This window comes from Xyrauchen texanus, chromosome 27 (genome assembly GCF_025860055.1).
Source record: "Xyrauchen texanus isolate HMW12.3.18 chromosome 27, RBS_HiC_50CHRs, whole genome shotgun sequence".
Classification (NCBI taxonomy): Eukaryota; Metazoa; Chordata; class Actinopteri; order Cypriniformes; family Catostomidae; genus Xyrauchen; species Xyrauchen texanus.
The window spans coordinates 32432161-32446904 of record NC_068302.1 but is presented as its reverse complement, the minus strand read 5'-3'; the positions used below and the strand labels follow the sequence as shown (position 1 = coordinate 32446904).

The 14744-nt window shown below is 37.5% G+C and overlaps 1 protein-coding gene across 1 annotated transcript in view; it reads right to left on the bottom strand.

Moving 5' to 3' along the window:
• LOC127621488 (breast cancer anti-estrogen resistance protein 3 homolog) overlaps nucleotides 1-14744 on the bottom strand; it is a 108528-nt gene that overhangs the window by 45041 nt on the left and 48743 nt on the right. The window contains 1 exon segment of the mRNA XM_052095119.1: nucleotides 8665-9007. Coding sequence (XP_051951079.1) covers nucleotides 8665-9007 — 343 coding nt within the window.

Genomic DNA, 14744 nt, shown 5'->3' with positions numbered 1-14744 from the left:
TTTAAACCCAAAAATCGACAGGATTATAGCCAGGAAAACGGAAATTAATTCCACAAGATTTCCCACAGGGTTAGGAGCAGCATAAACAAACACATTTCAATGCAACCTTTGGGTGGGAGAAACTTAGCGCAAACATAACGCAGCATCTATATGAAATGAAGGAGACAGGACGCAGCAATTGTTTACATGACTTCAATCCCTGCCAGCTGCTTTAAGGTTGTGGTCTGGATGTGACTTACCCTAACTGCAGAGATGGCCCTTGGTCAGTTCTGAGGAGAACTGCATTTTAGACTTGATTTGTTTCTTTTTATGGAGTGCAGGAATGCAGGAATCACAGTGGTGAAGTCAGAATCACGAAGAAGTATGTTCAGTGCAGTTCAGTGCTGGTTAAAGCCACCGAGGTGCACAGCTCAGCCTTTTCCCCATTTAGATCCTTCTACACCACTCTCTCTCTTTCTGCCCTTACCCAGAGTTTCTTTCATCTCAGCTTACACAAAAACATGACTTTCTTTATGACTCTATGTTCTTTATTTCTTCCTTTTTTACCACCAGGGTGTGTGGTTGACTGTCTCACCCCCTTAGGGGAATAAGGGTGGCATTCAGGTTCAGTGTGTAGGTGGAACCTGGGGTTAGGGCTCTGGCACATATAAAATGCATCAGATAACAGGAAATATGAGCATGTTTGGTAAGATTAATGTGTCTGTTTTTGACTTGTTTTTATTTTTTATTTTATTTTTAATTATGGAACTTGAAAGCGTATAATTCCCGAACAGATTTCCTGTTATAAGTCGGGTTTCCCATTGGTCACTCACAGTCACTTTGGTTCTGCCTGGAAAAGCTACACTGGAGGCTAGAGATTTCATAAAGCTTCTAAAACGTAGGCCATTCTAGATCCTTTTAGGGGGCCATTTGCCCTCATTTTTCATCTCGGTCAAATTAGCTGTGACTTATAATTGGCCAGTCAAATCTTAACACACATTTGTACAAAATGTAATTAATTGTTGCAACGTAATTGATGTATAAATGCATGCAAGCCCACTGAATACCATTAATCTGTTTTAAAATGTACCTAAATGTATTTTGATCATTGGTTCTCCACCCTTTGACTTCAGGGCCCCCCACTGTCAGAGAAAATATTCTAAGGCCTTCCATGTAGGGTATTGTTAATTATTATAAGATATTCCTCTATTTCTACTGTAATGATGACAAAGCTGTTTTCAAGTTTTATTAAAAAACCTACTATCAACAATAGATTAAATCTATTAATCATTATAATTTGTACTCCAGTAGGTCTAAAACTGTACATCCTTCATTAAAAGCAAGATGTTGAAGGGAGTATTCATTTTAGTATTTTCAGTAAGTAAATAATGTAATAAATATTTAAATCATAATAATCTTCCTTATCTAAATAATTAATTAAAATTAATAAATGAGGCCCCCTGAAAGTGTGCCGAGGCCCCTTAGTGGGGCCCCACCCGAGTTGAGAACCACTGTTTCCAGCTTCTATTCCACCTTTTCAGTGTCAGTCTAGAGTCTTCCCTTGCAGAATCCCTTGCTGCTAGGCATCTTCCAGAGATATACTGTTCGGACCCTCTTACGGTAATATCAGACCGACTATTATGGAAGCTTCCTTCCACAAATGGTTTCAATCTATCACAAAAACTAAATCAGCAGGCATGCAGTTATTGGACGTAAGGCTGTATTTTGCATGCCATAAGATGTTGTGGATTTGATGACTTTATTTGCGTGGACAGCATACTCCTGTTCATCATTTTATTAGGTGTGCAATCGATTTGCATAAATCAGTATGTATCATCTAGGGTCACTCACGCACAATAAGCATTATAAGCTTTAAAAACATACCAATCGTGTAATGCAAAATCATACCAATATACCAATAAGGTCTGAGGATGTATCGCATAATCGCACCTACTGTTCAAGTACAAGATATTAAAAAGTAGAATATTCCCTCTGTGGCTTACACATCTTAATTCATAATTAGTGGTGTCCAATCATAATGGACATTACGCTTGTCATCTACTCAGGCAGCTGAGCAAATGTGCTGTTCAGGAGTCTTTGGGCCGAGCAACTTAACCTCTCAGTTTAGCTAGTAAGCAGTGCAAATGTGCTGTCAAAAAATAAATACAAAAATCTTCACTTATGTACTTCTCCTGTTCTTCAATAAGGATCACCTATTGCCTAACCCAACTAACACAGTTCTGCCCTCTCTCCACATTTCTCCAGACCTGAGACACAGAACTCTGCCTCCTTCTGTATTCTGTATTCAGTTGATCATACAACACTATATGTGTTAACATGATTTTAGTGTGATAAAATCAGGGATAGCGTAATATATGGCATAATGGCATTTACTTGATTACAACGTTTACTGGTGTTAGGTCGTCATGACAATATAGTTTTAATATTGAATAGAACTTTTCACAGAAGATTAGTAGTTAATTTTATCACACTAAAATCATGAATGTATACATCTTGTGGTTATACTTTTGTATAACAACAAACAGTGTTTATTTAAATGTTTATGAACTGGTCCAGAAACCGGTTAATAATGTTTAAGTTACCGGAATGAAATGTGAAAAACAAAATAACTTGTTGGTACTCCTATCATTACAAGGACTCTCCACAGACATAATTTTTTTTGTTTAAATATAAAAAAAACAAAATATTCTATCCCCTAACCCTACCTCTAAACATAACTATCACAGAAAACCTTTGGCATTTTTTAATTTTCCCCCCAAAAAAACATTGTTTAGTATGTTTTTTAAGCCGTTTAAATTACAGGGACACTAGAAATGTCCTCATAAACACTCGTAATTACTAGTTTGTAACCTAAATAAATGTCCTTGTAAACCACAAAAACTAACTCACACACACACACACCATTAAATGCCTAAATGAAAGTCCACTTCACAGCCAAGGCAACAAGGGCAGTGTGGTTTTGTGTATTAAAACCACTAAGGTCCACTGGGTACTGCAGGAAGGAATTAGCTGAGATTTTTAGGTCATGGCACACCGTGTGTTTCGAGCCTCCTAATTCTCCCTTTGCGCTCTTTCTTTGTAATTTTTTGTTTTTTAAATAATAGTTAATAATGTTATAATAATATAAAAATTATATAATTTTATATATATATATATATATATATATATATACTGGCGGCCAAAAGTTTGGAATAGATTTTGCTATTATGGAAAGAAACTGGTACTGGCACTGGAACTGGCACCAAATTGGCATTCAACTGATCACAATGTATAGTCGGGACATTAATAATGTGAAAAATTACTATTACAATTTTTAAAAAAATTAAGAACTTCTTAAACTACTTCAAAGTGTTCTCATCAAAAAAATCCTCCATGTGCAGCAATGACAGCTTTGCAATATGTCACCCAGAGCGTCACACTCCCTGCACCGTCATCTTCCAACAGTGCATCCTGGTGCCATCACTTCCCCAGGTCATACATGGCCATACATGTGATGTAGAACAAAACAGGACTCATCAGACCAGACGACATTCTTCCACTGCTCCAAGGTCCAGTTCAGATGCTCACGTGCCCATTGTAGGTGCTTTTGATGGTAGACTGGGGTCATCATAGGCACTCACTCACATGTGTACAGTTTGTTTAGTTTTGTCCTTCCAGTGTACCTAATGTTTAATGTGTCATCTCATGTGGCAGACTGAACAAAGACTGGAACAAAGATAATAGTGATACATCCAGAGGCTGTGTAGTTATGAGGGCACTTTAATCCACTTTAACAAGTAAATAAAATGGCACTGTTGGTCTTTCATCCATCTCAATTTTTCTCTCTCTCTTTGTGTGTCTCTCCCAATCTCTGTTCCGATCTCTCTATCTCTCCTAAAATTCTTTCGTCTCTCTGTCAAGTTATAAATCCACAATCCTCACTTAAACCTGTGAAGGCCCAGTGTGTCTGTGGGTCTGTGTTAGAACAGCTGCCTTGCATATGCAGGTCAGAGAAACTTAACACTTGCAGAAATATATATTGTAGTTTTCAATTGTAACAAAACAAAAATCAAATATTAACAAACCAGGCATGATACAACAAGTTTCCAGCAAAAAGTAATTTATCTGTCCACACTCAAAGTTAAAATTACATGTTTTATGTGTAACATACAGTTATGAGCATGGAATAAGACTGTGGGCAAGGTTACCTGGCATGCCTTCACAGAAATAGAAACCAAGATCATCTCTTCATGCCATAAAAAAATTTGCTCATCACTTGTTGTGGGGAAAGCAGTTTTTAAACACTCATATTAACATTAAAGAGATGTATTTTGATCACTTGATGCTTTGTGTCATGCCTAGTAACGACTTGATGTCTGTTTTAAGCAAGGAGCAACATAATGTGCACAGACAAAGTTCAGCAAATCCTATTGGGCAGATCTTCTTCAAAGGACCATAAAAAGGCCCCAGGCATCTTATCTCATGTTCTGTTCACAGTATCTACTCACCTGCAGCCAGACACATTTAAAACGATACAGTGTTCTGCAGCCAAATGTTCAGCAGGCTTACATTTAATCACAATCCCATCCGAGTCTTAGACCCTGATAAATCTAATACTTAAAAATGCCATGGCCTCTTTGCTATTGCTTCTGGGTTAATTTAATGTAGATGTCACCATTGAGAATTACTTGGAACAAAATGAGAAGTGTTTATCCTTTTCTGTGCTGTAGTTTTCTTCTCTCTTTCCCTCTCTTACACACATGATCAGCGTTTATGCTCTACCGATTTATTTTACCATATATCACATAGAGTCTCAATAAGGTGTTGTTATGGTGACTGGGGCTCTATGAGAGACCGTTACTAAGTCTGCTGCCAGTCCAGAGGAGCTTCTTTTGTACGCTGAGGTCATTTTTCACCTGCTTTCTGTCTGCCGGCTTTGTGGCAATGAAATAGTAGTCCAATATTAGGTAACCTTCAAATGTCAAGGGACAGATGCGGTTTTATACGAAAACACAAACACAAACCTATGCATTTACAGACACACATAATCACACTCATTTGTTTATATAAATTGACTCTCTTTAGTCTATCTTCTTCTCTTTCTGCAGTGCTTCCGATGTAAGGTGTACCTACAGATGAAGATAACAGCATCTTAATTTATCAATGTTGTGTCTTATGGTCAGTAGGGCTGGGCAACATAAAGTCTCAAACGATAAAGAATTTTCTATATTGTGTATATCGCGATATGTAAATATCTGTGTGCGTATCTATCAGTGGGCAGGGCTTCACATGAGACTGACGATGTGTCCGAAATTGCTCACTTGTTCACTCATTCACTATTTCCCATATAGTGGACATCTGTCTGTGCATTATATCAGGCAAGGAGAGTATGAAATGAGTGAGTAAATTCGGATGCTGACGTTTACAAGAAGCGTCGGAGAGAGAGCTGGAGATGACGCAGTTCAAACAACTTCATCACAAATGCACTTTTACCTTACATGTAGGACAGTAATTATCATAATAATAACAATATTAATACTTGTTATTTTTATAAAATGGTAGATATACAATAAATCTTCATACTGTTTGTCATGTTTAATATACAATATATTTTCATAATTATTAACATAATACTGCTAAAAACTGCCAACAAGAATAAAAACATTTGAACAAGCGTACATTATTGTATTTATGTATTTATTTTAGCATCTTGACACTCGGCCATCCAAACTGGGCAGCATTCCTGAACACAGAGAAGAGATAATATCTGTGCATAGCACACTCACGCGACTGTAATACAGCACCAAAGTTATTAATAACAACATCCATTGATTATTAGGCAAATACGTTCATGTGATATAACCGAATATTTGAATTATTTTCACTGTGCGCAGACACCTCAGTAAGGAAAGTAATCACTTAGCATTAATGGCAAAATAAAAACAAATTATACCTAATATCGAATATATTTTAATCAAATTGTTCAATTTATCTGTATGGTTTTAGATCACTATTTTTTTATTATGTTACTTTAATCAAGTATTGATATGTCAAAAAGTAAAACAATACAACCAGCATGAAATAAAACATTGCAGGAATGAAGGAAGCCGTAAACTTGCGTCTCTCATCCACTCGCACACTCTCTCCCTGCACGTCAGTCCTCCCCGTGTTGGATTATGGGCAAGATGGCGTCAACGAGTGTACATCGGCTGTACATGCGAAATCAGAGAATCTATAACACTGCTGTCCACAAAGCCACAATATTTAAAAACTCTTAAAATATTCTGTATGTGTTGACTGCTGTGTACCAAGGTTTGGCTAGTTGGCACTGGCAGTGAGACCTTATGGGTAGATTCCATAACTACACCATTATGTGGACAAAAAGCATCTTTTTCCATTGGCATTTTATAATTAGCCATGTTTTCTAATTAAATTGTGTTGCCAATACGATAGCGCCTTGGCAATTTCCCAACCTACGCTCAAGTACTGTTGCACTACATATTATTTTATTATAGGCCTATCTGCCAGGTATTTTATTGAGGGTGAGATGTTTTATATGATACAACAGTCTACACAAACAAGGGGCAAACACAAACTGCTTTGTTGCTGATTGTGATAAGATCAGTCTGTGAGCGAGGGCAATCCAGTCAAACAGGCCTAGAGCTACAGCACAGAGAGAGGTAGACAATAAGAGAGAGAGAGATGAGACACAAGAGGAAAGAGACAGCTGAGAAGATGGGGATGGTCCTGGGCAAGAGACTGAGCCAGTAGCAGCTTGTATAGTGTGATTATTATCTGAGTTGTCCTATTTTCTGTCATCAGACAGTAAAGTTAACTGGATAGAGCAGTACAATGCTAGAGATTGGTTCTGTGTCAGCTACTCCGATGGACAACAATTACATTTATGTTATGTATGTATGAGTGTTGTCATACTATTAAAATACAGGATGGGGCTACTGACTCATATAAAAGTTGGTTTGTAACATGTTGTTGACTATTACTTTATTGGCAAAAGTACCAAATAATTTGTTAGCGTAACCTGAGGTAAAGAAGCAAATTTATGATACCAGTGTTGTCAGACTTAACAGCTGATTTGAAATATGTTCTTTGATCGTAACCGTCGAAATGTCGTTCTTTCCCCAATCAAGTAGATAGCAGCTGCACTTGTATGCTGCTTGTTTACATAAAAATAGCTCCCCGGGAGTGCTCCACAAATGGCCACAAGTGGACTGACTTGCTAGAAAGACTTTGTCAGTATTCATTAAGCAGTCCTGTTCTGTAAATTGACATTTTAGACATTATATCAGTAGTTATGTTTAATAGTTACTGGTATGTTGTAGTGTGTTGTATAATGATATTCAACAGATATTGAGAGAGATAAGGCTCCTTTTTTACATTCATGTTGATGAGTGTTCTCACAGTATGCCACTGAGGTGAGAATAATCGTTTGTCATTCTTTCAGTTTTAGCTATTTCTAGTTATAAAGCCTAAGCTATGAAGAGCAGCTGTTGTTGATTAACCTTGACCTTTATTTAGACCTTAACTTTGCCGTTGTCCTACGAAGTCTGTTTTAGTTCTGACTGTAGACTTGAACTTCTTTATTTTATTCCAGTAATCTTACTATTAGAAGAGGGGAAGAGCAGTTGTAATGTTTAATGTGTTGATTCGTGTATTCCATGTCTTTTTTTTTTTTAAATGTTTAGTTCCTGTATCCCTAGTCATGTGATTCCTGTTTCCCTCCATGTTCACGTGTCTTGTTTTCATTGGGTTATTGTCTTGTTAGTTATTATCTGTTCCCTCAGTGCACTATTCAGACTGGCCTGGAAGAAAACCACCAGAGAGCAGTCTGGATAGTGCACTACATTTGCCAGCTCTAAACATTCATGGACGTGGAGGAATAAAAGACATGGAATACATGAACCAACACATTAAACATTACAGCAGTATATTATTTTATGAAGTAGGAGTTTGTTTCTACCCATTCTAAGTGTTTTTGTTAAGACTGGAAATGTATCTGAATGCTAAGTCAATGAGGTGGCTGTCAGTTTACAGCCAAATTAAATAATTATCTAAACATGTAATAACATGCTTGTGGGCAGAAAGTGATGTTGAGCTTCATGTAAATATTTCCTTCATCAAATATCTGACTGAGAACGCTGTTGAGTCTATAGAACAGAAACAACTGGGTAACTTAAGAGTTTTTTTGCAACTATTTCTTTCTATAGACTTTTCTAGACTATGAGGTGAAATACGGAAGAGTTTACCTATTTTCTTACAGGCTTGGCCCAGTCAAAGACATTAGAGTTAGCCCCTACTGGTAGATAATTTAACTGCACCATTATGCTGACAAAAAGTCTATTGATGACTATTAAAAAAGTAGCTGTGAATTCTGACAAACACATTTTGTAAGCAAATACATTATATTATAGTAGAGGTTTTGCCAGTACTACTACTTTCATTGAATGGAAAATATGATGCAATGAAAGTGAATGCTGAATGAGACTAATATGCTTATGGGTTTGAAAAAAACATAAGGGTGATTGAATGATGTCAGATTTTTCAACTATCAACTATCGCTATAAGACTGTCTTTTTCTGGTTTTAACAGTTAACAAATGGCTAACCAGTGTGTTGTCCATTTTTTGGACAATGTAGCATTGTGTTTTGTAGGTTGTGTATTGTTTACCTGGATGCCATGCTCCCATTCCTGTCTAAGCAGAAAGCCTGGTGCTCTTCAATAATGTTGTGTATTAGTGGTGAAGGAGGCAATCGATATCGGCCTGGGTATGCTGCTGTTGATGACATATTTCCATTCATCTCCCACTGCCTCATGTGGGCACCAGAGCCACTCTTCTTCCTGCGAGGCAGAGTGCCATGGATGGAGATGCCCTGGTAGCTACTGGCCGTCATCTCGTCTACAGCAGGCCGTGAGCTCAGCAGATCCATAGAGGAGGCCAGTGGGCACTGCCGCCCAATGTGCATGTTCCTGGGCAGACTGGAAAATCTCCCTTCTGCCATCATCCTCAGCTCTGTATAACAGTATTTAAAGACAACACTGAATAAATGGGAAAAAACACACTCTACATGATATGGGTGCTCTATCAAACTATCATACTAATCCTCCATAGATGAAAGAAAGTTACATGGGTTTGGATCTATATGAGGGTGAGTAAACAATGGCAGAATTTTCATTTTGGGGTGAACTATGCCATCAAGCACAGAATAAATTGTAGGCCTTTTTGCCACTTTATTCATTGGTGAAGAGGAGACAGGAAGAAATAATGAGGAGACTAAGAAGAAACAGGATCAGAAAATGTTGCAAGCCCGACTCAAACTCAAATTGCCCGAAATAGCACTAATTACATTAGTGAGTACATTACTAAGTGCATAACTGCTATGCCTCAGCACAGACTACACAACCTTCTTCCACTCTAAGAATCTATTCCCATAAAATTAAGTTATATAACTCTGGAAAGTTATTTGTGTAGGGTTGTCTGTGTTTAAACCGATTTTTTACAACACAGACAAGGTGAAATTTGACTGTATGTTATGTCTTCTGACATTGTTTCAAGGGGGCATCAGCAGGTAGGGTTTTTATGTCATTCTGAACCCTGTGGCACAGGTAACTTTGAACAAATCACTGTTGAGCAGACATGTCTCTTAGCAGCAAAAGAAAGAAACAAAAAACATAGACACTTCTCTCAAAGAGAAATTGAGAGGGAACTCCGTTCAGTCTGACCACAAGAGGAACAGATAAGGATCTTCCCTTGTTGTCTCCAAAGCATGTTTACTTCAGCATTCCACAGCTGCATGGAGACCACTAATTGGTGCAGTGAAAGTGGAGACAATTTTATGGAATTATGGATTAGCTAGATTAGTTTGAAGGCATCACTCTTTTAGTTGTGTTCGAGGGATAGTTTGCCCAAAATAAAAATTCTGTCATTATCTATTCCTATTTCCCCATGAAATGCAAAAGAAGTTGTTTAGCTGAAAGTCCAATCACGATCAGTTAGAAAACATAAGAATCAATAGAGTTTGGTGTCATTTAGGTTAAACCATATATTAACGTTTGAATATGTGCATATGCAAAAATACTTGAGAGCTATATTATAAGTGAAAAACAACTTTAAAAAAACTGTATGGAAAAGTTTTATGCTACTTTTATGCAGCTCTTTTGTTCTTTTTGGAGTTTGACAGTCCTTGCTGTATGCTTTTGTATAGGAGGGAGCAGCGTTAACATTATTCAAAATGTATTCCACAGATGAAATAAAATCATATGGGTTTAGACTGACAGGGGAGTGAGTAAATTAATTTAAAGTTTAGGATTTTTTGGATGAACTATTTGTTTAATTCTGCATACACTCCTGCACTGCAATCTATGGTATAACACAAACAACATGGTGCTGCTATACCAAACTGAGTTTCTGCACAGCTGTACAGAAGAGAGGAATAAGTGGTAGCGTTTATTGGTTTATTGGTTTTACAGTAGTCTGTGCGCGAGTATGAAACCAGCCCTCTCCTCTCTGCAAAGGGAATTAGATCATTGTTTAATGCCAGATCTTGAACAGAGATGCTGTCAGGGTCCAAGATTGAGTTTCACTCACCACAAAAGGCACAAAAGAGAGTGACGGCAACACCAGCTCTGCTGTGTGTATGTGTGCTCCGAATAGCCCTAACAGCATTCTTTAAAAAGGTCAACACACACACACACACATCCAGTGTCTGGGTCAGTGAACTCACACACCCATTGATTTCTCCTGCTTTGCACTGGAACCCCCTCAATAAACATACTAAATGTTATGATCTCAGAGATGGAAGGCGTGGTGCCTTAATTTTGCACTTTTAAAGGAGTTCACATGTAAATTTTGTCATCCAACCCATAAGACTTCCTTTCTTTTGTCTGTCTTGTTTGTTGTTTGTTTGAGCCTCTGTCTAAAGACAATATTCTACCCCTCCATGGGGATGGACAATAAAGTAGACAGAATGCTAGGGACTGACAGCCTCAGTCACCATTCACTTTCATTTTATGGAAAACAAAATGTAATGAAAGTTAATGGTGAATGATTGGGTAGCATTCTGCCTAAGGCCAGTTTCACATATCCTCCGTGAGTGGGGCATGAGCAGCGCGTTTTCGTTTCGGCTCTCATATTAACCGATTAGACCCTTCACATTGCAAGCGTGAGTTGTGAGGCGCAGCAGAGAGCGAAAGTTTTGCCGTATAGCCTATTTTTGCAGTGCGGCTCACGCTTAACTCAGCGGCTCTGGGTGTAGCATAAAACTAAAATAATCAGGAGATGATAGAAAAGATGCAAAAGCAAATAAAGAATATTTAAACTGAACCTACAATACACTACAATGTATAGGTCTGCATACAAACAAATACAAAATAACTAAATAAAGGAAAGAAAAAATAAATAAATAAACTGCAGGACTTTGCCCATGTTGTATATACACAGAGACGGTTTAGAAGAGACCGACCACTGGTAATAAAAGGAATGGGAATGCCTGCCTTACAGGTAAAAGAGACAATCACCTTTTTCATAAAGACATCGCCTGTCAATCAACTTAAGAACGCTCATTCTCATTAGCTGATCACGCCTGGAAAAAAAGTTTGTTTTTGCGTAATCTGATGAAAGCAGCACATTTTTGATACTATTGTTGTCAGATTTTAGTGATGACTTTAAATGTGTTCTTTGATCGTAATCATGACCAACCATTTTGGAAATTCAAGTATGACCACAGAGTGGACTGACTTGCCTTGAAAGGGGCTTTGGTATATTAACTAATCACCACAGAGAATGCTTGTAAACAAGTGCAAGTGACTGCCCGCCATTGCCGTAGGAACCTAGAAAGAGACGAGGCCAATGTGAAAGCCCAAATGTGACATGTTGCTCACGCCTCACGTCCCGCTCACAGAGTATGTGTGAATCCAGCATAAAATCTCAATTTGGGTTTCATGAAAGAAAGAAAGTCATTAAGGTTTGAAACAATACTGGGGTGAATAAATTATGACAAAATTTCCATTTTGAGGTAAACTATTCCTTTAATGATGAGATTTCATCCATAAATCTATGTGAAAGTGACAGGGGGTGATAAAAGATGAGAGAAAGATAAGTCTTGCACACATTTACAAGGACAGACAGATTTTAAATAATTGATTTTAAGTCAATTATTGCAATGGCAATATTATATTTTAATCACAACATTCTTTTTTTTCTTTTCGAATATTCCAGGTTCAATAAAAGTTAAGCTCAATCGACAGTATTTGTGGCATGTTGATTACCACAAAAATTTATTTCGACTTCTCCCACTTTTTCTTTAAAAAAGTACAAATCTGGGTTCCAGTGAGACACTTAGAATGGAAGTGAATGGGGCCAAAACATACATGTTAAAATACTCACTGTTTCTAAAGTATAGATGTAAACAATATACATGTTAACATCATTTTAGTGTGAAAAAATCATTTACTAACCATTTCTGTGTAAAGTTGTTTCCAATTTTATAACTAAAATCCTAAAAATACAGTAAAAATTATGATTTACACTACACAGTTTTAACAGAAGAATTAATGTAAGTTCTTTTCTAAAATAGTAGCATTTACATTTCTGCATTTAAAACCCACCAAAAATTGGCCCCATTCACTTCCATTCTAAGTGCTTCCACACTGTAACCTTGGTTTTTGCTTATGATTTGACTATGATTGGATCATTATTGCAGTGATTAATATGTTTCAGCTGGCAAAAATTATTTTAACCATAACTGATGCAGTGTAGCTTCTCATTTCTTAAACAACCATGTCAGAAGATGTATCCCATGGTCATGGAAAAGATGTTACTGTGTTTCAGAAGGGGCAAAGCATAAAGCAAAGAAACAACTAAGGAGATTGCTGAAATCACTGGAATTGGGTTAAGAACTGTCCAACACATTATTAAAACCAGCAAGGATAGTGGTGAAACGTCAGCTTCATGGAAGAAATGTGGTCAGAAAAAATCATGAATGATTTTGATCGGAGATCAATAAAATGCTTAGTGAAGTCACATTGTAAAAAATCGACAGTAGAACTCACGGCTATGTTTAATAGTGAAAGTAAGAGCATTTCCACATGCACTATGCCACGAGAACTTACAGGATTGGGACTAAACAGCTGTGAGGCCACAAGAAAGCCACTCAGAAAAATGACTTAAATTTGCTAGGGAGCATAACGATTGGACTGTGGAGCAATGGAAATAGGTCATGTGGTTTTATGAGTCCAGATTAACCCTATTCCAAAGCTATGGGCAAGTCAGGGTAAGAAGGGAAGCACACGAAGCGATGCACCAGTCATGCATAGTGCCCATTGCACCTCTGGAGGCAGTGTTATGATCTGGGGTTGCTTCAATTGATCAGATCTAGGCTCACCAATGTTATGTGGCAATACAATTTAGTCAGCTGAGTACCTGAATGTACTGAATGATCAGGTTATCCCATCAATGTATATTTTCTTCCCCGACGGCATGGGCATATTCCAGGACGACAATGCCAAGATTCATCGGGCTCAATTGTGAAAGAGTGGTTCGGGGAGCATGAGGAATCATTTTCACACATGAATTGGCCACCACAGAGTCCTGTCCTTAACCCCATTGAAAGACTTTGGATGTGCTGAAGAAGACTTTATGGAGTGGTTTGACTATCCCATCATCAATACAAGATCTCAGCCAAAAATAAACACAGCTCTGGATGGAAATAAATGCTGGGACGTTGCATATGGTTGTCAAAACAATGCCATGATGATTGCGCGCCATAATCAAAGCTAAAGGTGGTCTAACAAATTACAGGTATATTAGGGATGTCATTAAGTATCAATATATCGATTACTGATCAGCATGTTATTTTATTGATTTATTTTTGAGGTATCGATATATTCAAATTAGCCAACACTTAAATTAGTAGCAAAATTTGCATGCTTTCCAACTCACTCAGTTGCCCTCTGTTTAACAGTCTGACATAACATCATTGGAAAACCACAAGAGGGTGATATGACATTAGCCAAAGCAGGTCCTGGTGAGGAAAGGTATCAAACACACACACACACAGGATGAGCTGAAGCGACACAGCAGATGGCAATCCAAGGTTTTTGTACTTAGAGAATGAACAAAGTGACATTGATGAATTAGTGTATGAATCTGGCGTAACTGCGCAAACTGAACAATTAGAAATTGTAACGTTTATTATGCAATTTCCCTGTATGTAGCCTTGAATAGGTCTGTCATTCAAGCTGTCAAACCACAAAACAACATACTTGTAACTGAAAATACATTGGCTATATGGAAGATGCATATACACAATATATTAACCAGCAATGGCAAGATTAAATAATCTTTGTGCTTTGATAATGATTTCTGCCAAATTTAATGGAAAACTTTGCAAGTTGCTCTCCGTGGCACTTCAGAATTGTGACGCTGAGTGTTGGCGGTGTGTGCGTATCTTCATAGAAAATTATTGTTTTGAATTGTCCACCAGACATGTTTGGTTAGTTTTCACCTTTAATTTTGCCCTGTCGTCACACTTTACCAAAGTTGTGTTGAAAAAAAAAATTGTGCAACGAGCAGCCCAATTTATATCTGAAAAAAAAAAAACCATCCAAATATACAGTATATCAGTAATCATCAGGAAAATCTTCCAATTATCGATGTGTGAAAAAGGCAGCGATCCCAATCCTAATATATGCATATGTCTTCAGGTTGTTCTAAACCCAAATAACTTTTTTCTATGTGGGACACAAAAAGA